This window comes from Meriones unguiculatus, chromosome 12 (assembly GCF_030254825.1).
Source record: "Meriones unguiculatus strain TT.TT164.6M chromosome 12, Bangor_MerUng_6.1, whole genome shotgun sequence".
Taxonomy (NCBI): domain Eukaryota; kingdom Metazoa; phylum Chordata; class Mammalia; order Rodentia; family Muridae; genus Meriones; species Meriones unguiculatus.
Genome location: NC_083360.1, coordinates 99,043,737 through 99,065,634, shown reverse-complemented (window position 1 = coordinate 99,065,634; position 21,898 = coordinate 99,043,737). Strand labels below are relative to the sequence as shown.

Below are 21,898 nucleotides of genomic sequence, written 5' to 3'. Positions count from 1 at the left end.
TAGCGGAACTGAAATAAATGCAGATATTTTAAATGTTTCGCTGAGTGACATTCAATCAGAAACTTTGATAATAGAATTTAAATGCTTTCTAAGACCACCTACAGCTTAATAATACTGCCTTTATTCTACTAATAATACTTCTACTACTTCTAATACTGCCTTTATACTACTCTATAATACTTCCCCCCCCCCTTTTTTTTTAAGGAAAACTTCTACTTGTGGGTAGATTAGTTGGACATCTGTGCCATGCCAGTGTGTGACACATTAGCAGCTCCCTGCTTAAAGACTTCATCAGAGAGAAGACATGGAGCTAGAGAGATGCTTAGTGGTTAGGAGTGCTGCTCTTGCGAAGGACCAGAATTGAGAGGTTCATAAGCACCTTGTTACTCCAGCTCAGCATTCTCCACTGTGTGGGTACAGGGACCTGGAGTCAGGTCCCCTGTTGAACATCTCTCCCACCCAAAACAAAATAACTCTTTAGAAAAAAAAAGAAAGGACATGAGACCTGGAAAGCACTGTGATATGGCAAAAGTATACAACATAGAACTTTAGCTTTTAAACTGTGTGCAGTCTTGAAGGCAAACTTTGAATCTTGAATTTATTTTTTAAATTACGTTTATTTATGTTGTGTGTGTTGAGGGTGGGCACGTGCATGCCATAGCAGATGTGTGAAGATCAGACCAAACTGTCCAGAGTCAGTTCTCTCCCACCGTGTGAGTCCCAGAAATTGAGCTCAGGCTTGGCTAAATGCCTTTACTTGCTAAACCATCTTGCTGGCCCTTGAATTATTTTTAAATCCCTTATATTTAAGAAACCTACTTTGCTTTTATTTTCTTTTTGTTTTTTATTTTTAAATAGTTTAGAAAACAAATACAAGCTCATTCATGTGCCCTTCGCTCAACCCTCTAGTGATAGCAGCTCTTAAAACTAGGAACTTGGAGACTTTGGTGCAGTAGTGTTTGCTTAACTGAACCATAGTGTCTTTCACCAGTCTTTCTACCAGTATGTCTCTTCTGGCACAGGGTCCAATTCATGATCCCATGTTGCCTGTCACTTGCATCTTAATAATCTTGAATCTGACAATTCTGTTTCTTTCCTTTTGTGACTGGGTACTTTTAACAATTTTTCAGAGTTATTTTGTAGCCCTGCCAGTTTGGGTTTGGTCAGCGGGTTCTTGGAGTTAGGTTCGGTTCTTGGAGTTAGGTTCGGTTCTTGGAGTTAGGTTAGGTTCTTGGATTAAGGTTCTTTACAACATACCTCATTGCATCATCAAGATAATTGAAGACAAATGTCTTTTTACAGCCGATGTTAAACTTGACCCGTTGGTTAATGAAGTAACTACCTGATTTCTCCCACTGTGTATTTAGTATTTCCCCTGTGTAATGAGTAGATATCCTCAGGGAGATATTTTGGCACTGCTATTGCTGTGTGTGTGTGTGTGTGTGTGTGTGTGTCCCCGTAATATATATGTGTCCTTTAATACAAAATATTTCAGCAGTTCAGAGTGGCAGAGTCTGAGCCGTCATGTCAATGCTCTTTACCTATTAATTGAATGTGGTAATAGGCACTGTCTCCTAAGATTGTCGTGAGTTTTAAATTGCACGTGTAAAATGCTTATAACAGTTTTTGGCACAGAAACAACCCAGCATTAGCCATTATGAAGGGTGGAGGTGGAGGGCTAATGTTGTATGTTCACTTAGGAGCTAGAATTCCCTGAACTTTTCCTGTGCTTTATTCTGAGTGTCTGCTAAGTCCCACCAAACTTGCCGCTTTCTGTAAAAAAAAAAAAATATGTTACTTTAACAGTCAGTAGGACAATTTCCATCTTACTTTTTGAGAAATATATAATCACTTCAGCAATTTAATCTAAAATTGTTGAATACAGGCTAGAAATGGACAAAGGGCAATAAACATTTGAGTTCCTGGTTGTTTTAAATATATATTTTCCAGTAACACGATGAATAAAATGATTTCGGGGCAGAGTGATGAACATTTAAGCAAACCCTGCTTCCCCCAATCAGGAAGACTGCCTTGCAGTTTTCTTCTTGACTCAAATTCTGAGCTGTCTGGACTCATTTTTCTAATATATATTTTCTTTTCTGATGGTCCCAAGAATTTGCTTTTGTATGAAACCATGCTTTTCCCCTTGGGTTCCTTTCTTCCCTCCATTGTTTAAATAAGTATACAAAGTCCATTTCGTTTACTAAAGATTTTACTGTTGGTCGCTGTCAGGAAATAGGATTGGCAAATACACTGAACATTGAGGAAGTGACAAAGGTTCAGATGATTTCAAAAAACACTAGTCATGGCTGTATTTCTGTTACTAGTTTATACTGGGTTGTAATTGTTTTATACAATTAGACCTTCTATTTCCCTATATGATACCATAATAGGGTATCTTGGTTCTTGTATGGAAACTGGCCCATTCAGCCTTATCTCTGTGTCAACAATGTGTTAGAAAACTTTCTAAGACTGCTTTCCCTCTGGGAGCCTCACTTTCTCTTTTTATGAAATGGGAATGACTACATTTGAATAGTTATGATAGAAAGTAGACAGGTTGATGTATCTTGAATTAATGTTTAGATTTTAGTCTCTGTTCTTCCAGAGCTCTTTGGCCATAAATGACTCACCTTCTTGACCCACTCGGTTTCTTTGTCTAGAAAATGGAAATTAGTAAGATTTTCATATTTAATTTAGTTAGTTTTAAGAGTCAAGTAAAATGTTATGTGAAAGCATTTTGTTAATTAGTATTCTATACAGGTGCCAGACAGCCCCTAACCCATGAATTGATTCAAATTGAGATTCCTTTTTACTTAAAAGGATTTTCTCATTTTAAACAAAGCTTGTTTCCACGTTTTACAAATGTGAGTCTAGATCCAGAAGATTCCTTCTTATCTGCCTGCAGCACAGGCTGGGAACTCATTTTGTGATCACCCCACTCCAGTTTCTTTGCTTTCAAAATTTGAAGAGACCCTGTCAAAATACTTTAAATGCATAGAAATGATTATTAATGTCTATCAAGACAAGAAGTTCTCCTTTTATCATTCATAGTATTAGTAAAAAGCACTGAAACTGCTGCTACCTTCAGATCCATTCCCTTTATTAGCACAAGGCTTAATATACAAACTTTAAAGGCAGTAGTTATCTCAGTGTGAATAAGCATATTTTGAGTACCTTTCTATGTTCTAAAAAATACACTAAAATAGGGGAAATGTCCTCTATTAGAACAAATTCTCTTATTCCCAGTTCAGAATTAGAGAGGTGGTTCTCACATAGATTAAATGGAGTGATGACATTTATGGTTGGTTGGGTGGATGATTGGTTATGTCTTTTGAGACACCTGGCTGGTTTGGCACTCACCCTGTGCCCCTAACTCTCATGTACTGAAATTGTGTGGCCTGTGCCACCATGCGCAGCATCATTGAGATGTTCTTTATTATGACAATTGTGTGTGTTACTCACTCCTAGGGAGTGCAGAGAGCAGGGATGCTCCTGAAATTCTTAAGATGTAATTTTTGGTGGTACCCAGGCTGAAAAACCCTAGTTGAGAAAAACAAGTTCTGTCTTTTTGGAAAATGTTAATTGCTGTCAGGCTGAGATAAGTTTTTCTTATGAGTGATAAGACTCTCCTCGTGTCACTTGGCTGATCTAGAAGGGGGTGGAAGCGCACACAGTATCCATTATTTATTTTGGGAAGGGGACTGTGGAGTCACCCCTACTGCTGCATTAAGCTGAAAACAAAGAAGTACTAACTTCCAGCTTCGCCTCTGACACCATTGTTCTCCTTTTGTGTAAAAAGCTGCTTATTAATCCTACTGATGATAAAAAAAACAAAGGGGATTGGTCGTGAGCTGCACTGCTTTCATTGGATGGCTGCGCCACACATACACCTAAGCAGATCTTTTTGAGTCATCCTGTTAAAATGATGCAGTTGAACTCTAATGTAGAATAGAAACCTTTCGATCAGAGATTATATATACAACCCACAGTTTTTCACTGTAAAGAATTACAATGGGGCTGGAGAGATGGCTCAGTGGTTAAGAGCACTAACAGCTTTTCTAGAGGACCACAGTTCAATTCCCAGCACCCACATGGCAGCTCACAACTGTCTGTAACAGAGGATCCGACACTCTCACCTAGTCATGTAGGCAGAACACCAGTGCACATAAAAATGAATAAATCTTAAAAAAAAAAACAAAAAACAATTGCACTATTTTTACATTTTAACCCATTTGTTTTGTCTCAGCACCACTTTCATGCCTACCCATTTGCCTGCTAAAATAGAAGTGATCAAAAGACTGTGTAAACACCTACACTTGTTTTGTTCCTGTCTTAGTATTTGTCCTACTTCTCTTTACTTCAGAATAGTAATAAACAAAGGGTTGTTATCCCCCTGATCTGGGAGCAGCCTTACCAAGCCACAGAAAAAGACAATGCAACTAGTCCTGATGAGACCTGAAAGGCTAGGGTCCTCCCCTATCAGCGGACTTGGGGAGAGGCACGGGGGGAGATGAGGGAGGGAAGGTTGGATTGGGAGGGGATGAGGAAGGGGGCTACAGTTGGGATACAAAGTGAATAATTTATTAATTTGTTAAAAAATTTAAAAAGGATTGTTAGCAATTACTGAAAGAAACCTGTAATATTAAAGAACAAAGATCAGTTTTCCTTCTTGAGATACTCAACAGCTTCGTATTACAAAAAGTCTGTCTTTCGGGAAACTTAATATGAAAACAGATGTCCTTTACTGCATTCTGTAGAACAAATGGCCACAGACTTAGCAGTCAAACTAAAACTTAATGTATTCTATGGCTTTATTTCCATTTTCTCCCAACCCCACCCCAAAGTGGTATCGTTCTAGAGTATTTTGGAGAGAGGGGACTTGTTTTCATAACAGTAACAAAATTACAATTATTCACTAGCAACAAAAGTAATTTTGTTTGTGGGTCACCACAACATGAGGAGTTGTAGTAAGTGGTCGTGGCATTAAGCAGGCTGAGAGCCAGTGCAGGAGACCTGGCTGGAATAATGCGCAGGGCACACTTTACTGTGAGTTCTCAGCCCCGTGCCAGGGGGCTGCTTGCTTTTCCCAGCTCCAGAATCCCTCGTTCTCTACTTGAGTCCTTTCACTTTAAAGATAGAGAAAAGCAGATTGCTTTCTTTAAAGAGCTGCAACTAAAACACAGGCTATTGCTAGCTCTTTGATACACTAATGTCAGTCAAATGTGGGCATTCATACAACACTTTCAGACTTGCCATACTTTGCTGAATTATAATTTGAAAAAGTAAAAGGTTTTGATATTTTCTTATATTTTTGCTACCCTGCTAGCTGTTCTTTCTGTTGAAAATCCCCTCCACTCATTTCTTTATGATGTGCTACTAGCAAGTTCTTTTTTAAATTTTTCTATACCTGAAAATGTCTTCATTCCTTCCCTCTGATTTTATTAGAAACAGATTTTTCTGTTGACATTTCTTACTATACATACAAACAACATTAAATAGAATGAACAGGTTGTAGTTACATATTTAGGAATATACACATATGTCTGTAGATACATCTGTATATGTATCTATACACATGTATCAAGAATTAGAAAAATAGAGGTCATGAATTTGATAGCTACAAGGGGGTATGTGGGAAGAATTGGAGGGAGGAAAGGGGAAGGGGAAATAGTGTGTTACATTTTAATTCCAACACATAAATTTTAAAACATATTAAGCCATTACTTATAGATTTTGTGGTTTCTGGTGAGACATGCTGTCATTCTAATAGCTTCATTGTAGATAGGATTCTGTTTATTTGTTTTAAGGATGTTTCTTTGATTTCAGTTTTTAGAACTTTTATCTTGATGCTATATCTTTGGATTATCTTGAGACAATGTTGTTTAGTTTCTAAATGAATCTATAGTTTTATTTCTCATCCAGAGTTGTTGTGTCTTTAGACATTATTTTTTTTTATTATTTTAGCTCTTCACTTTTCTTGAGGCTCCAGTGATGCAAATGTTAGGACTGTTTGCTAACCCAGAAGGCTCTGTCCTACTCTGTTGCCCAGCCTACCTAGTAAACTTTCTATTGTGTTTTAATACGTTTCTTAATTCCGAGATTCCACCTTGTGTCTTCTGTTTGTTTGCTGAGGCTTTGTAGTTTGTTGCCACTGTCCCAAATGTGTTTGGCATTTTATTATGGCTGCATCTAACTCTTTGGTGGGTAGTCTTAGATTTGTCATCTCAGTCTTGTTGACTGTTAGTTACCATTTCTGTTGTTTTAAATCTTTTTAGTTCTTGGTAGGTTGGGATGATACGTTGAATCCTGGACATTTTCAAGTTCTGTTTTTAGATTGTATATTATCTAAGCCTTCTGTTCACACTGCCATTTCCTGACACTGCTTTGTCAGGGCCATGGTGTCTTTCTGTTAGATAGCAGATAAAGTCTAGATTTCCTATTCAGCCTCTGATGGCAAGTTGGAGGAAAGATCCTTATTACTGCCGAATGCATGTGGAAATGAGAGTCATCCGTGTAGTCCCCACTGATGACACTGGGATTGAGGGACAGTGTGCTTGCCCACCAAAGCATGCATTGACACTCTTCTGCTGTGATTTTCAGTCTCTCTTGTGGTTACAGTGGTTTTCAGGGCTTCACACTCAGCTGCAGCTGTTGAGAATGGGTCAGTTTCTGTAATATTTGCTATAGTAGAACAGTTACGGTCAAAGCCTTCTATCTACCAAGCTGTCACTTTATTGTTTAAACAGAAAGCAAGTTTTTATTTATTTTTGTCTGTACTAGTTCATATTTCCAGGCTGTGGCTTCCTTGGCTCCACATCTGGCACACGTTAGCCAAAGAGAGCACAGGGCATTCACTAGCATGCTGTTCCTTGGACCCCGAGGTTCCTACCATTCTGCCTCTCTCAGCCTTTCATATCTCCCTTTATCTATTTTTTCATGTGTATTTATCATGTGCCTGCATGTGCCGTGGTGTGCTGTGGTGTACATGTGGAGATCAAAGGACAGTTTGCAGCAATTGGTTCTTTCCCTTCACCACGTGGGGTCCCATCAAACTCAGGTCATTCAGGCTTACTGGTGAGCACCTTTACCAGCTGAGCCTTGTGTATCTTCTAACGTTGTTATATCCAGGGTCTTTAATTATACTTTGTAGAAATAATAGAGAAATGTACAAGTACATTCTGTAAAGTGGCAGACAGCCAGATACATTTGATCTGTTTGTGTCAAATACAGAACCATTATCAGGCAGAACATCACATACTGTGTATTTCATGTGATTTGCATAATGTGCTCATGAAAACTAAAAAAATACTGTCTTTATTTAAATTGGAATCATTGTTATTAACAAAACATTTTTCTCCCTAGGAAATTATGCAAAAGGTGTCTCAAGGCTCCTGACCAGTGAATAGAGATTTGAGAAAGACAGCCAAGCTCATGTTTTCTCCTGATCAAGAAAATCATCCTTCCAAAGCCCCAGTAAAATATGGTGAACTCATTGTCTTAGGGTAAGATTTCTGCATGATGAAACATAAAACCGAGTATGCTGTGGTAATTTTCTCTGGGTTAGAATAGTTACTATTTTGTTTTTAAAGAATCTGTGTCTTTCTACTTCAGAAGAACTAAATGCTAATAGTGTTAGTTTATGAACATCTAAGGCCCATATTTAGGCCATTCTTGTAGGTGTTGAAATACTGAATAAGGGCTGGAGAGATGGCTCAGGGCTAACATTAATGGTGCTTGCTGCTCTTAACTTCCAGTGGACCTGAGTTCTGCTCCCAGCACCCACATCAGGAAGCTCAGATTAGCCTGTTACTCAGATCCAAAAGATGTTAGCACCCTCTCCTAGCCTGCCAGCAACCACACACATAAATAAAATCTTACTGAATAAGCTTTACCTTGTTCTCAACTTTAGAAAAAGACTGCATTTTTTGTCCTATCCTTTTGAAATTTTTTCTTTAGCTACATGGCCAACTTTACCAAAAGCCCCTTTCCTTTTCCCTTTCCCTTTCCCTTTCCCTTCTCTTTCCTGCTTCAGGTCATTTTGTACCCCTTAATGTTCTTTTGCTTTTTGAGGTAATGTTAATTTGTGCATAAGGACCAGTTTTGTTTAAATTTCCTGGTAAACGTGTGGGTAGACCTAAGGGAACAGTAATTGATTCTCAAGCACAGCACATAGGTATCTGTTTGCTTTAACAGTTACCTTAGTCATTTATACCCCCACAAAAGCAATCTGCAGAGTGAAGGAGAGGTGATTCCACTATTTCAGTTATTTTAATCCACACCTAGAATAACTATATAGTATAGTCTTGTTAGCTAAGAAGTCTAGAAACTAAAAATTATGAATGTCCTGTTCACCTGGTGTTTGTTTGTTTGTTTGTTCATTCATTCATTCATTTTGCCTAAATGTCTGGCACTCTAACTTTGTAAAGCTTTGAGAATCAGACTGGTACAGTTTCTTGTTTATTTATGACTTTTTAAATTGAAGTTAATGTGTATGGGTATCTTGCCGGCATGTATATGTGCTGCCTGCACTGGCCAGAAGGCAGCTTTGGATTCTCTGGGACAGGAATTACAGAAGGTTGTGAGTCACCATGTGTGTGATGGGAAGAACCAGTGCTCTCTGGAAGAGTAACCAGTGCTCTTCACTGCTGAACCGCCTCACCAACTCCTAATAACAACTTCTTGACTGGAGGTCAGAGATCCCAGGTTCCATTGTTTCTTCCATCAGTGCTAGTGCTGTCGCCATGGACAAGTCAGCCATACTGGCCAAACTTATGTTAGGTGTGATAGCATATGCCTATAACCCCTGTAAACTTTATATAGTAACCACAGTATTACAACTTTGGGATACATAGGTTATAATCATGTTAAATGATAAACAGCCTTTAATGACCAAGAAGAAGAAGAAGAAGAAGAAGAAGAAGAAGAAGAAGAAGAAGAAGAAGAAGAAAAACTACTATGGGTTGAAATCTTTTAGCAGAAAACTTGTGAACTATTTAAAAGTGTGATTTAAAACTTAGCATACGGTTTTAAGGTGCCCCTTAATTTAGAAATTTCTCACTTAAGCTTTAGCAGTAGTAATTACCTCTGCATTTAGTACTCAGTACCTTAAAATGCAATTGTGATTCTAGAGGTGACACTGGACATGGTTCTCTAGAGGAGTTTGGGGGGGACGTGGTGTAGCGTCAGAAGAGGAGTGAGTTGTGAACCTTCTGAGGACAGTGTGAGGGACAGGAAGAGCCCACAGTAGGGCTGATGACTCTTACAGCAAGACTTTCTCTGAGTACAAAGTTCATGCCCTCTGCCTCCCTTCTCTCTCCCTGCATTGATGGTGCTGGGGCCCAAACTCAGCCTGGCCCATGGTAAGCAGTGTTCAACTTTATGTAATTTTTATATATGGCAGCCACTGTATGAACTCATCAGCTTTGAAATAGGATTCTTTTTCCTATTTAATTACTATTCCAGACCATTTTATAATCACCTCCATTATCCTCAAATTTATACTTGTTTTCTGCTTTATTTCTGCTGAGATCAACCAGCTGTATCTGAGAGAGCAAAGATTTTGTCAGGGTGGAGAAATGGTGAACAAGGAAGAGTATTGTTGAATTACTCTGCTTATATCTCAGGGAAGCAGTAAGGAATGGTACACATACAGCCCAAAAACAGGCATGGTGTTGTAGGTAACCTCCTGTTGCTCTGGTAAAACACTGGCCAAAACTCTCCTGAGGCAGAAAGGGTTTGTCCAGCTTATCCTTTATAACCCATTACTTAGAGGAAGCCAGGGCAGGGACTCCAGGCAGGAACTGAAGCAGAGACCAGGGAGGAACTCTGCTTACTGGCCTGCTCAGCTGCTTTCTTACATAGCCTAGGACCACCTGCCCAGGGGTGGGGTCACCTGCAGTGGGCTGGACCCTGCTGTATCGTTCATTAATCAAGAAATGGTCACAGGTCAGTCTGCTTGGGGCTGGGGGTCAGTGTTCCCAGGAGACTCTAGTTTATTTCACAGATAGCAAACATATTTGGATTCATACTGTTTTACCAGTGTCACTTCTGTGACTTTAGAGAAATAATTGCTCTGTGCCTATTTACCCTACCAGGCTTTTCTCTGTTTTTGAGTGTAGGATTAATTGATGGATGACATAGACTCCAGTAGTGCCTGGTTGTGGACATAACCAGATATGTTTAAGTTTGTTTTTCACTTTTTCCCAGTTGTTTTAGTTATATTTCTTATTTGCTTGCCATTGAGGTTTACATGTACTCTAGAGAAATTATTGAAAGATTTAAGGAGCAGAAGTAGGTTTAACCACTAATTGAGAAAGAACTCAGTTGGACAGGAGCTGGGAACACGTCAGTGTTCTATTCAAGTAGCTAGCGTTTAACAAGTCTAGACACTGCTTATTTCAGAAGTTCAGCTTTGAGAGTGTTGGATTCACAATTAAAGTAGATTCTGCTTCAATTAATTCTGCAGAAAATTAACCGTAAAAAGTATAGTCACAAGGAATCCAATATCCTATTACTGAGTTCTTGTTTACATAGGTAACTTAAAGCTGTCTATGACACTTTTCTGTGGCTTGAAACATAGCCAGAGAGAATCTCATTTTGATTCATACCCAAGCGGCTGGTCTGGAGATCGGCAGTTGCTGGAAGTAATATGAGGTAATTAGGTGAGAATTGAATATACATGTAAGGCAAAGTGTAACCTTTGTTTTATAATTGTGTAACCCTTTTGAGAGATCAGCTAAACTTTCTTTCATTCTATTAGGTATAATGGGTCCCTCCCAAATGGCGATAGAGGAAGGAGGAAAAGTAGGTTTGCTTTGTTTAAAAGACCTAAGGCAAATGGGGTGAAGCCCAGCACCGTGCATATTGCATGTACTCCTCAGGCTGCCAAGGTAAGAGAAAGTCTAAAGAGTTGACTTGGAAGATTGAAACACTCTTGTGTGGTCCATGTTCTAGAGCTTCATGTTCCTATCTCAAAGTTTTCTTTTGTTTGGCTTGAAGAAGCCACTTTGGAAACATGATATTTGAAACGCTGCCTCTCTCCCCTTAATAACAGACCAGAGGCAGGTAGGAATTAAAAGGAAAGAATCCCCCTCCTTATGGCTCTATGAGGCCTCTGATTTTTGTTTTGTTCTTAGCTTATGACATTCATAGATTTTGCCCTGGTACCTTAGCAATCATTGTGTTGACTGTAAACAGTAAAGGGGGTTCTCAGCTGTACCTACAATGTAACTTCTCACCCTCCAAGCCTTATCAGAGGCATCTGAAAATATTTAAATGCTCTCAGCTATCACAGTGATGTTAGTGATAAATGACCCCTTTTATTTCCTCACCAAGTTTTAGGAATTGGACTTTTTAGGCACTTGTGCCTTTTTTCTATGATGAAAGTAGAGAAAGTTTTGAATCTTCATTTTGCCTTGGAATTCCTCTCTTTCCAGTTTATGGCACAAACTGAATTCAGTATGTGGTAACTAGTTAAGAACAGTTACAGATTTCCTTGACTTCTAGAGGTAGAAAGAGCTAAGTAGCCATAGGTCATACATGACCATTACAGCATCAGTGTTATGTCCTCGTTAGGTTAAACATGTTAAAGTTGGTACATGCTACTTATTTTAGGTTCCTAGTGCTTGAAGTTGATTAGATTTCAGCTTGGCTATCTGCCTTGATTTGGTCTCTCCTTGATTACTATTTGAGAGCAACTGAGTGTGTGGGGAGAGCTGTTCTTTCTAAGGTATTGCTCCTTTGTGGAAAAGGGTTGTGTGGGATGGTGGCAGCTCCATCTGAGGTGTTCTTTGTAGTATTTGCCCACAGACGTGTTCTTGGCATGTTGCAGAGCAGTCCCACATTTTACAGAGCATTCAAATCCTTGGTTCCCTATGCGGTGAAAGCCATTTATCACTAACATCATTGTGACAGCCAAAAGCATTTAAATATTTCAGATACCTCTTAGCTGTATAGTACCTCTGCTTGAAGACCACCGTCAAGGGAGAGATTTATAATATAATCTACCTCTAAGATACTTTGTTTTGTGTGTGTGCATGCATGTATGTGCATTCAATGCACGTTTGTGTGTGCCTGTGAAAGCCAGAGGTCAACATCTGGTACCTTCCATTTTTGAGTCAGGGTCTTCCTGAGCCTAGGTCTTTGATCAAGATGGACTGGCTGTCCAGTGAGCTCCAGGTACCCTGCTGTCCCTGCATGCCTAGCACTAGGACTCCTCCCTAACCCTGCTGCCTCAAATTTTGATATTTTCTGTCCTTGAGGTTTTCATTGTTAGCTTCTTTTAGTTTTTACTAAGCCAAACAAAACAAAACCCTCAGGAATTGAAAATTGATGAGTATCAACTTTTAAAATTTTTGCCCAGGTGGTGGTGGCTGCCAGCAACTCGGGAGGGAGAGGCAGGAGGATCTCGAGTTCAAGGCTAGCCTGGTGTACAGAGTGAGTTCCAGGACAGCCAGTGCTACAAAGAGAAACCATGTCTCGAACCCCCCCCCCGCCAAAAAAATAATAATAATAGTTGAAGCGTCAGAAATTTTGTTTATAGACGCCTGGCAATCATCTATGGTAGATTAAAACCCTAGCTTTCAGTGAGAGTCAGATTTACGTGGTGTAGCTCTTACTCTTGATTTGGTTTAGTTTGGTTTGGTTTAGGGGTTTTCAAGACAGGGTTTCTCTGTGTGGCCCTGGCTATCCCGTACTCACTTTGTAGACAGGCTGGCCTCCAACTCAACAGAGATTCACCTGCGTCTGCCTCCCAGAGTGCAGAGATTACAGGCTTGCACCACCACATCTAGCTAGTTCTTATTCTTAATCTAAGAAAAGGTATAACAGGTAAAAAAGCAGTTACAGCCTCAACAGCCACAGCCTTGGCATGTGACATACACCTGTAACCTCAGTGCTCCAGAGGCTAAAGAAGAACCAGAAGTTATGCAACATGGGCAACACCTTGAGACCCTGTCTCCTTCCCTTGCTCTACTGGGAGAAAAAAAATTCCAGTAATTATTTGAAAATTTATTCTCTTAATACAGAATTGGTGTAGATTTTAAAATGTGAAACAATTATAAATACTTATGAATACGTAAACAACTACGTAGTAAAACATTAATACCGTGCTTTTAAATTATCCCCCATTCTTGAGGATTGGTACCTCCAGAAAAAGGAGCATAGAAGGGGACATGTGGATAGCCTCAGTTATATTTTAGAGTTTAAGAAAAACAGCAACCAAAAGAGGACCACCGAGATAGCTCAGTGGTTAATGCACTTCCAACTAAATCTGATAGCCTGAGTTGGAGCTCTTGAACCTACATGATAGAAGGAAAGAATTGGCTCCCACAAGTTGTTCTCTGATTCCTACTTGTGCATGTAAATACGCACGTGCGCGCACACATAAATAAATAAATAGATACATGGATAAATAAATAAATGTAACTTTAGAAAGTGTCTGTTTGATTGCCCGCACCTGTGTGATTCTAGCACGTGAAAAGTGAATGTGGGAGGAGCAGCGTTTAAAGCCAGTCTGCATTACATAGTGAGGTGTGGGTCATCCTGAGGTACACAAGACACAATTTAAAAATCAAGTAGGTGAAAATGAGTGTCAAGTATGGTGGCACATGCCTGTAATCCCAATACTTTATAGAAGTTGAAACAGAAGATCTTAAGTTTAGATCAGCCTGGGCATATATATAGCCAGACTCCCAAAACAAACAAACAAAAACATAGAAGCCCAGTGTGGTGGCTCATGCTTTCAATCCCAGAAATCAGAAGGTAGAGGCAGGAGGTTTTCTGTAAATTAGAGGCTAGCCTGGTTTACATACCAGGGCCATCCAGGGATGTGTACCAGAGATCCTGTTTAAAAAACTGTCTACAAATAAGTGAGATGATAAACTAGCCCTTGTAAGGTTCGTTAAAACTAAGTAGTTTACCGTTTAGGTGTTTATTATTTTTAGATATTTGAAAATTAAAACTTCAAAAGGCCTTACCTATTACAGATTAGGTAAAAAGGAAACCAAACGTTTCCCCCTTTTGCTGTGTGTAATCACTCTTATGTCTTTTTATACAACCTGTTTCTGCATCCTTTGTGCAGTGACTAGGTTTTTTCCCCTTCCGATACTATCTTCAACTCATTAACATAGAAACTCCTAAGAATAAAACTGAGAAGTTCTTTTTCACAGTGGACTTCAGTTTCAGATGAGTCAAAACTGTGGCCATCAGAATTGCAACTATTTTCTCTTGTGATGTTTAACTGTGCAAATTTTTCTGTATCTGGTCCAGCATAAGGTAAAACTTGTCATCTGTAGGGTTAGAAAATAAGCTAATAATTTCAGTTTAACTGTATATATAATTTTTCATATCACTATTAAAATAAGATACATTGGGTATTGGCTTCAGTTTCCCCATGGTATTCGATTTTAATGCCCTTATAATTTAAAGTACTTTTAAGAGAAACACAGATTTTTAAGAATTTAAGATTTATATTTTTGTTCTATGACTATTAAAAAGTATTCTATAACCATTCAACCTAATGAAGCCACAGTCACAATTGAAGTTAGAGTTCCCCACCTCTGCCCTAAATTCTAGGAGGGAGATATATATGTGTGACAAATATTTTCCCTTTCGTTAGTGAAGAGCCTTTCTGATTTGATTGACGGCTAATCTGTACTGTTACCCTTTTCATTCATAGGCCATAAGCAACAAGGACCAGCATAGCATATCGTACACTTTATCTCGAGCTCAGACAGTGGTGGTTGAATACACTCATGACAGCAACACTGACATGTTTCAGGTACTATAACTGTTGGTTTTCTTTAAAAGTGAGAAAGTTAAAAATCTGTTGTTGGTGACATTGCCTGATCAGATTAGATATGCTTTCAGGATGCATCTATTTAAAATATGTATTGATTTTTAGACCTTAGGGTCTGTGTTGTTGTAGTCTAGTTTAAAGGTAGCTCTGAAGCTAGAGTTGGCGTGGGGGTTAAGAGTACTTGCTGCTCTTGCAGAGGACCCAGGTCTGCTTCTCACCTCCCACGGAAGATGGCTCACAACTGCCTATAACCCCAGTTCCAGGGGGTCTGACTCCTCTGGCCTCCAGCGGCAGTAGGCACTTACTTGTGCACGCGCACGCATGCAGGCACTCACACACGCACATGAAATAAAATAGAAAAGAGAGAGGGAGGGACCCCGGGATCCAAATTCCCGGTAAACATTTCTTAGTCACTGTGTGTCTCCATATCCTCCTCCTCTGCACAGAGCAGAGGATAGTCTTTCCCTCAGGACCTGAGCATGTGCATGTGGCATACGCAGATCTGAGCCAGCTGTCTAGTAAACTCTTAGTAAATTTTAGTTGTTGTTATTCCAAATGAAACCTTCTGCATGTAGTTAGGACTTTTTTGCCATCACCTTCCTCTCTTAAGTAACAAAAAGTACAGGCAATTTCTAACTCTGTACCTCATCTACAGGGATTTGATTTTCAGCACAGATCTGGTCAGAGCTGGTATAATAAAAGTCTCCCTCTAACTGCCATTCTCTGTAACAATCTGGTGCTGGTATTTAATTTTATATGCAAATAGATTATAGAGCAGTGAAGCCCAAAGACAAAAAATTTGTAGTATTTTCTCTCTTGATAGTAGATTTTTTCAAAGAAACCTAACTAGAATTGACTATCAATCAATTAAAATTGTTGTCTTTACTCATCTTTCATTATAATATTAAGTGAAAAGGTCTAGAGACGTATTTAATTTGACAGCTAAATAACATTCTTAGTGATAAAAGATTGGATCATGATAAAGTGACATAATAGTATTTTTCCACATCTTTATCAACAAGCAGTTAAAATGAATGTGGTTAGCTTTTTAAAAACTCAAGGGCTGGAGAGATGGCTCAGAAGTTAAGAACACTCACTGCTCTTCCAGAGGTCCTGAGTCCAAATCCCAGCAACCACATGGTGGCTCACAGCCATCTATAGTAAGATCTGGTGTGCAGGCAGAATGCTGTGTAAACAATAAATGAACAAATCTTAAGAATCGATGATAGATGGCTGTTTGCTCACAGATTGGAAATTTAAAGTCAAAAATACCTTGCAACTGGGCGCACATCCTTGTGATCCCAGCACCCGGGTAGACAGAGGCAGGAGGATCTCTGCGAGGTCAGGGCCAGCCTGGTCTACAGAGCAAGTCCAAGACAGCCAGGGCCACACAGAGAAACCCTGTCTTGAAAAACCAAACAAACAAACAAAAAGTGCCTTTGTAGTTGCCTCCTTGTTTTCCTAGGTTAATTTTCCAGTATCAGAAATTATTTTCTCCAGGTATCATCCCTATGGAAAACTGAACATGTCTGCACTATACAGCCTAAGAAAAATCAGAAAATAGGTCATCTTTGAGAAATGAATTATCTGCCTTCCGAATTGAGTAAGAAATTCCTGTTGAGTCTGTCAGGTAGAAGTCCAGGGTCCAGTCCAGTTAGGTATATAGGTGCTGCCCCAGTGTGTGGAGTACAGGCTTCTGTTGGGGAGGAATGGCACGTTTAAAAAAATGACTTCAGTCTTTGTAATCTGTACCTTCTGACCAGATTTAACGGGACTTGTGACAACAGCCAGTGCAGAGGCCTCGGGGCGGGGTGTCAGATAAGTCGTTGGAGTGTGGCAGACGGATGGCTGCAGCTAGAGCAGCGCGCAGAGAACATCAGAAATCAGTCTGGGTTGACTTGTGTCTCCTGTGGAAGATGAGAACATGCCCTGTGGCACAGTTATTATTCCAGCCACGTGGGAGACTAGGGCAGAAAGAGGTAGAGTTCTAGGGCATCCTATAGAGCTAGACCCTGCCTCCGCCTCACACACACACGCACACAACATACAGGCACACACACGGCATCATGTCTGTAGAGAGTTGGTATTTTCTGAGTGCAATCGTTAAATTCAATAGTTATAAATGTTTCCACTAAAACCAGTGACACGTCACTTTTGTTGTCTGTTCCATTCTTTTTTCCCCCTTCAACTTTCAAGATGCAGGTAACTTGCTTATAAGCTCATACTTTAAAAGTGGCTTACCCAGACACCTGCTTCACCCAGGACTCCAGCTAGAAACCTTACTGCTCAGAAATACAGCTTACGCAGAGAATTCTTTTTCTGTGCTTCTTTGGGGGACCTTGGAACAAAGTACTTTTGAGGCACTGTTGTTGAAGTTTAGTTATTTGATGTCTCAGTCCTTATCAGCATCAGTGGTTGGAGGAGAGCTTGTTACTACAAGCAAGCGCAACCGAAAGCAAGAGCTGACAGCTGGTAAGCCATGGAATGCTGGTACAGGCTCAGAGCAAGGCTGTATGTGCAGCCGTTGACTCGGGTCAGCGTCTGTGCACAGCTCCTGAACACGCCAGCAGTTTAGCTTTATTTCATTGCTGTCCATAGTGAGATGTTTTAGTCATAAAAGATATGCTTGTGGTTCGTGTATTCTGTTAAGGTGGGGTAATATATGGTAGAAATAGGATATATTTCACCCTTAAAAGGGTCAAAGCCTACAGCCATCTAAGAATCTCAGCCACATTGTATTCTTTGTTGCCTGAGGGTTTTGGAAATTTTATATGTTCCATCGTAATTCTATGCTCCAAGTGACTGTTACATTAGAGTGTGACAGATTAGTTTTTAAAGGTGTAGATGTCCCCGTAGTTAAGTATTATAAGTTTGCACTTTAGAAATTTCAGGGACTTAATGTTTTTATATTATCCATTTCTTAATGGAATCCACTGTGTTCTTTAAATTAAGTTTGTATTATATTCTTTTTTTTTCCTTTAGATTGGTCGATCAACTGAAAGTCCTATTGATTTTGTAGTAACTGACACAGTTCCTGGAAGTCAGAGTAATTCTGACACACAGTCAGTACAAAGCACTATATCAAGGTTTGCCTGTAGGATCATATGTGAGCGTAACCCACCCTTTACAGCTCGGATTTATGCGGCAGGATTTGATTCATCAAAAAACATCTTTCTTGGGGTAAAAAGCTTTTTTCCCCCCCCCTAATGCATTCTTTTATACCATTTTCCATTTCCAAATTATACATAAATAGAAACGCACTACTTTTTTTGTAGGAAAAGGCTGCCAAATGGAAAACATCTGATGGGCAGATGGATGGCTTGACCACTAATGGTGTTCTTGTAATGCATCCACGCAATGGGTTCACAGAAGACTCCAAGCCTGGAATATGGAGAGAAATATCAGTATGTGGGAATGTGTTCAGTCTGCGTGAGACCAGATCAGCCCAGCAGAGAGGAAAGATGGTAAACACGTGTAGCTTTTCACTACAGTAAACATAGGATATGCTGTGCTGACTACAGTGCGTGTGTGCATGCTGGTTTTTGACAGCGAACCTCTTGGGCAAGTTGCTGGCACAATAAAACTAAGACCTTTAAATACTGACTTCCAAATACTCCAGCCAGGAAAGCTGAGGTGTTTGTTCTTTGTGTATATCTTTGACTATACTTAACTAATTAAAAGTAACCAGGTTTGTTGATTAGCCAGATGATTAAATCATAAGTTTTCTTTGGCTAGAAAGAGAGAAGTTACTATTCAATGTGTTATTGTTGATTTTCAAGTTTAACATCTTTTATAACTGCTACTAAAGGTTCTACTTCCAAAGTTCGCACAAATGGGAACTTTCTTGAGTTTAGCGCGCGACCCTGGGAAGTCCCCTGTCTCACGGGGACGTACTGAAGATCGGTTGTAGACACAGTGGTAACTGAGGTTTGGTTCTCTTCTCCTTCAGGTGGAGATCGAAACTAATCAGCTACAAGATGGCTCCTTAATTGACCTTTGTGGTGCAACCTTGCTGTGGCGTACTGCAGAAGGCCTTTCCCACACTCCTACTGTGAAGCACTTAGAAGCTTTAAGACAGGAAATCAATGCAGCCCGACCTCAGTGCCCTGTAGGGTTCAACACACTAGCCTTTCCCAGTATGAAGAGGAAAGATGTTGTAGATGAAAAACAACCGTGGGTGTATCTGAACTGTGGCCATGTTCACGGTTATCATAACTGGGGAAACAAAGAAGAACGTGATGGAAAAGATCGTGAATGTCCTATGTGTAGGTCTGTTGGTCCCTATGTCCCTCTGTGGCTTGGATGTGAAGCTGGATTTTATGTGGACGCCGGCCCTCCTACCCATGCCTTTAGCCCTTGTGGGCACGTGTGTTCAGAAAAGACAACGGCTTATTGGTCCCAGATCCCACTTCCTCATGGTACCCACACTTTTCATGCAGCCTGTCCCTTTTGTGCACATCAGTTGGCTGGTGAACAAGGCTATATCAGACTTATTTTCCAAGGACCTCTAGACTAACAGCTGTCCTCTAGGACTACATTATAAGTTTATAAGCTAAGTGAGTTGGGTTTCTGACCCCTTGTCCTTGTAAGTTTCTCTGCTCTGGTCATTTGCATTAAGATGAAGAATTTTTAAAAATATTTATAATAGCAATTTCTGAGACAAATCTGGGAACCTCAAGCAAAGGAATTTTTGAAAGTTCCAGACTTCTGAATTCTGAGTTTTGAAAATATATTTTGAGGAGAAAAAGACATAGTCTAATTTGATGCCTTCGTTTTAGTGTTTTTGAATCACCACCCATCCTCAGTATTGAGAAGTTGTTCTGTGTAACTGAGGGGCCTGTTGGTTCAAACTATGTTAGTTTACAATTTGTTGCAAACATTGTAAAATACAGCAACATGTATATTAATTTTTTTCTATTTATCTTTATCATAGACAATACCTTAGACTGTTGTGATAGAGTAGCATGTTAATGATGGTGTCACACACTTTTGGTGTGAATGGTAGTTTAGGGGGCACATAGCTCAAGGATTTGCAGAGTTAAGGAGATAAGCAGGAGAGTTTCCCTCCCCCAGCCCCATATAGGTAGGGAATTTGATGAACTAGAATGTTCATGAAACAGATTCACATTAATTACCATTGTCTAAGATGTGTTTGTTTTTAACCACATTGAAGTTAATCAGAAAATGTTTTTTTAATGTTTCTCTCAAGTGTAGTACTATAACTAAAGTTAATGCTAAGAAACGTTTTATATGCTCCTTTGAATATGCAATTTAATCTAGATGATCTATTTTTCTCCCATGATAACTGATCTGTTTTTAGTGCCAGCAACATTTGGCAAGTTTATTTTTTTGGATATAAACTGTGGTTCATCTGTTCACTGTTTCTAAAAAAAAAAAAAAGAAAAAAGAAAAAGAAAAAAATCCTATGAGAAAGTGAATAAATTAACAAGAAAATTACTTGATTTGTTTTTAGAAAAATGAAATAAAAGGTGTTTTGTTAATTATTCCGTATTGGATTATTCCAGGCATTAGAAAATCTAGAGCTATCGAGGGTTGAATGACAATAGTACCTCCCTTTTTTAACCCAGCAGACCAGCCTTAACTGTGGGCTTGACTCCTAAGGAGAGTGGCCTCGTGTGACTCATGAAGAGTTTGGTTAGCGGATGACGCACGTGGACGGCAGAGAGGACACACCGCAGGGTCTGTAGCTCTCCCGTTCCAGGATGTGCTTTGCAAGACAGTTTACCCTCACCCGAGCCTTTTTTGAAATGCACCACAAGTACAGACAGCTGCACTACACCAAACCCTTTTAAAACTTGTAGACATCGGTAGACTTTAGATTAGACAGGATTATCTTTCGGTCTTCTGACTTCTTTTAGTTTGAAAACTATATAATACTTAATTGACTGTTGTCAAATTTTTGTATGTGGTAGTATAGCTTTAATTTATCTTACTACATCAATGTTTTGATTAAAAAAAACTAAAACAAAAAAGTCACTTAGAAGCCATGAACTATTTTATTTTATTTGATTGTCAATTTTTTTTGTTTTGAAAATGATCATTTGGGTTCACTCAGGAAATGCATGTCAAGAAATTTGTATTATAAGTTAGCTGTGATGTATCAGTAACTGCTGGTTATTACCCTTTTTTCAAAGAAATTTAATTGATTTTGAAGTTTTCTAGTCACATATTTTGTGACTGATGCAAGGAAATCGAGTCCTGTGTTGTGTTTGTTCTTGTCATTTCTGTTGAGGCTATATATTGTAGCTTAATTTTTATTTGCAATTAATTTATTCAAACTAAGTAAATACTTTTCAAAATAGATATGTGAGTTTGTGTCTGTGGGTTCCTTTTTGCACAGTTGAGAATGGGAGCCAGAAGTGGTAAGTCCACCCCAGACGGGCCCTCCCCCACGTCCTCTGACATAATCGTGTGCTGTGCGATACACGGAAGTTCATGTAGTGTAACACGAGATGTCCACTTCTCATCAGAGGCCAGCGCAGCCCGTGCAACGGCTGTTAGGAGGTTAAGCCCTTCAGAGTTGGCCACTGAGCTACATGAATTGCACTCATGATGAGAAAGGTTTCATGTTCTTCCCAAAAGCCCTGAATTTTCTCACCTATCAACTAAGAAAAGAAAAGATGGGTCACTTTGAATGAAACTCGAGTTTTTAAAACTCAGGAAATAAAAATTATTAATTTGCCGATTTTGTTCATGTCCTATGAATAGTAGCTGTGTTTTACTGGCAGTGCTGTTCGTACTCCTCTGTATTAAAGAAACTTAAGGGACTGGGCAGGTGGCTCGGTAGTTAAGAGTACTCTGCTCTAACAGAGGTTGGGAGTTTCCTCCAGCACCAGCATCCTGTGGCTTACACTTCATTGGCTGCCTCCAGGGAATCCAGTGCCCTCTTCTGGCCTCTGTGAGTGCAGCGCCTCCACACACATGCAGACACATGCACATGAAGTAAATATGTAAAGAAGTAAAGACATGTCCATATTTTGGCCAAGGGATAAAAGGTTGTATGTACGTTTCCTAAATGAACTCTCAAGGAGGTAATCCTTAAGGTTGCTTGTGTCAAAGTGATTTTCATGTTTAGGTCCT

The 21,898-nt window shown here is 39.5% G+C and overlaps 1 protein-coding gene across 3 annotated transcripts in view; it reads left to right on the top strand.

The window, feature by feature from the left end:
- Peli1 (pellino E3 ubiquitin protein ligase 1) overlaps positions 1–21,121 on the top strand; it is a 55,960-nt gene extending 34,839 nt beyond the window's left edge. For 2 of the 3 annotated variants that reach the window (XM_021650885.2, XM_021650887.2), the window contains exons 2-7: positions 7,363–7,502; positions 10,760–10,889; positions 14,678–14,779; positions 17,780–17,977; positions 18,073–18,261; positions 18,747–21,121. In XM_021650885.2, coding sequence (XP_021506560.1) covers positions 7,432–7,502; positions 10,760–10,889; positions 14,678–14,779; positions 17,780–17,977; positions 18,073–18,261; positions 18,747–19,313 — 1,257 coding nt within the window. In that variant the 5' untranslated portion in view covers positions 7,363–7,431 and the 3' untranslated portion in view covers positions 19,314–21,121. The remainder of the gene's footprint in view (positions 1–7,362; positions 7,503–10,759; positions 10,890–14,677; positions 14,780–17,779; positions 17,978–18,072; positions 18,262–18,746) is intronic. The other variant, XM_021650890.2, reaches the window with a different exon arrangement.
- The last annotated feature ends 777 nt before the right edge of the window (positions 21,122–21,898 follow it).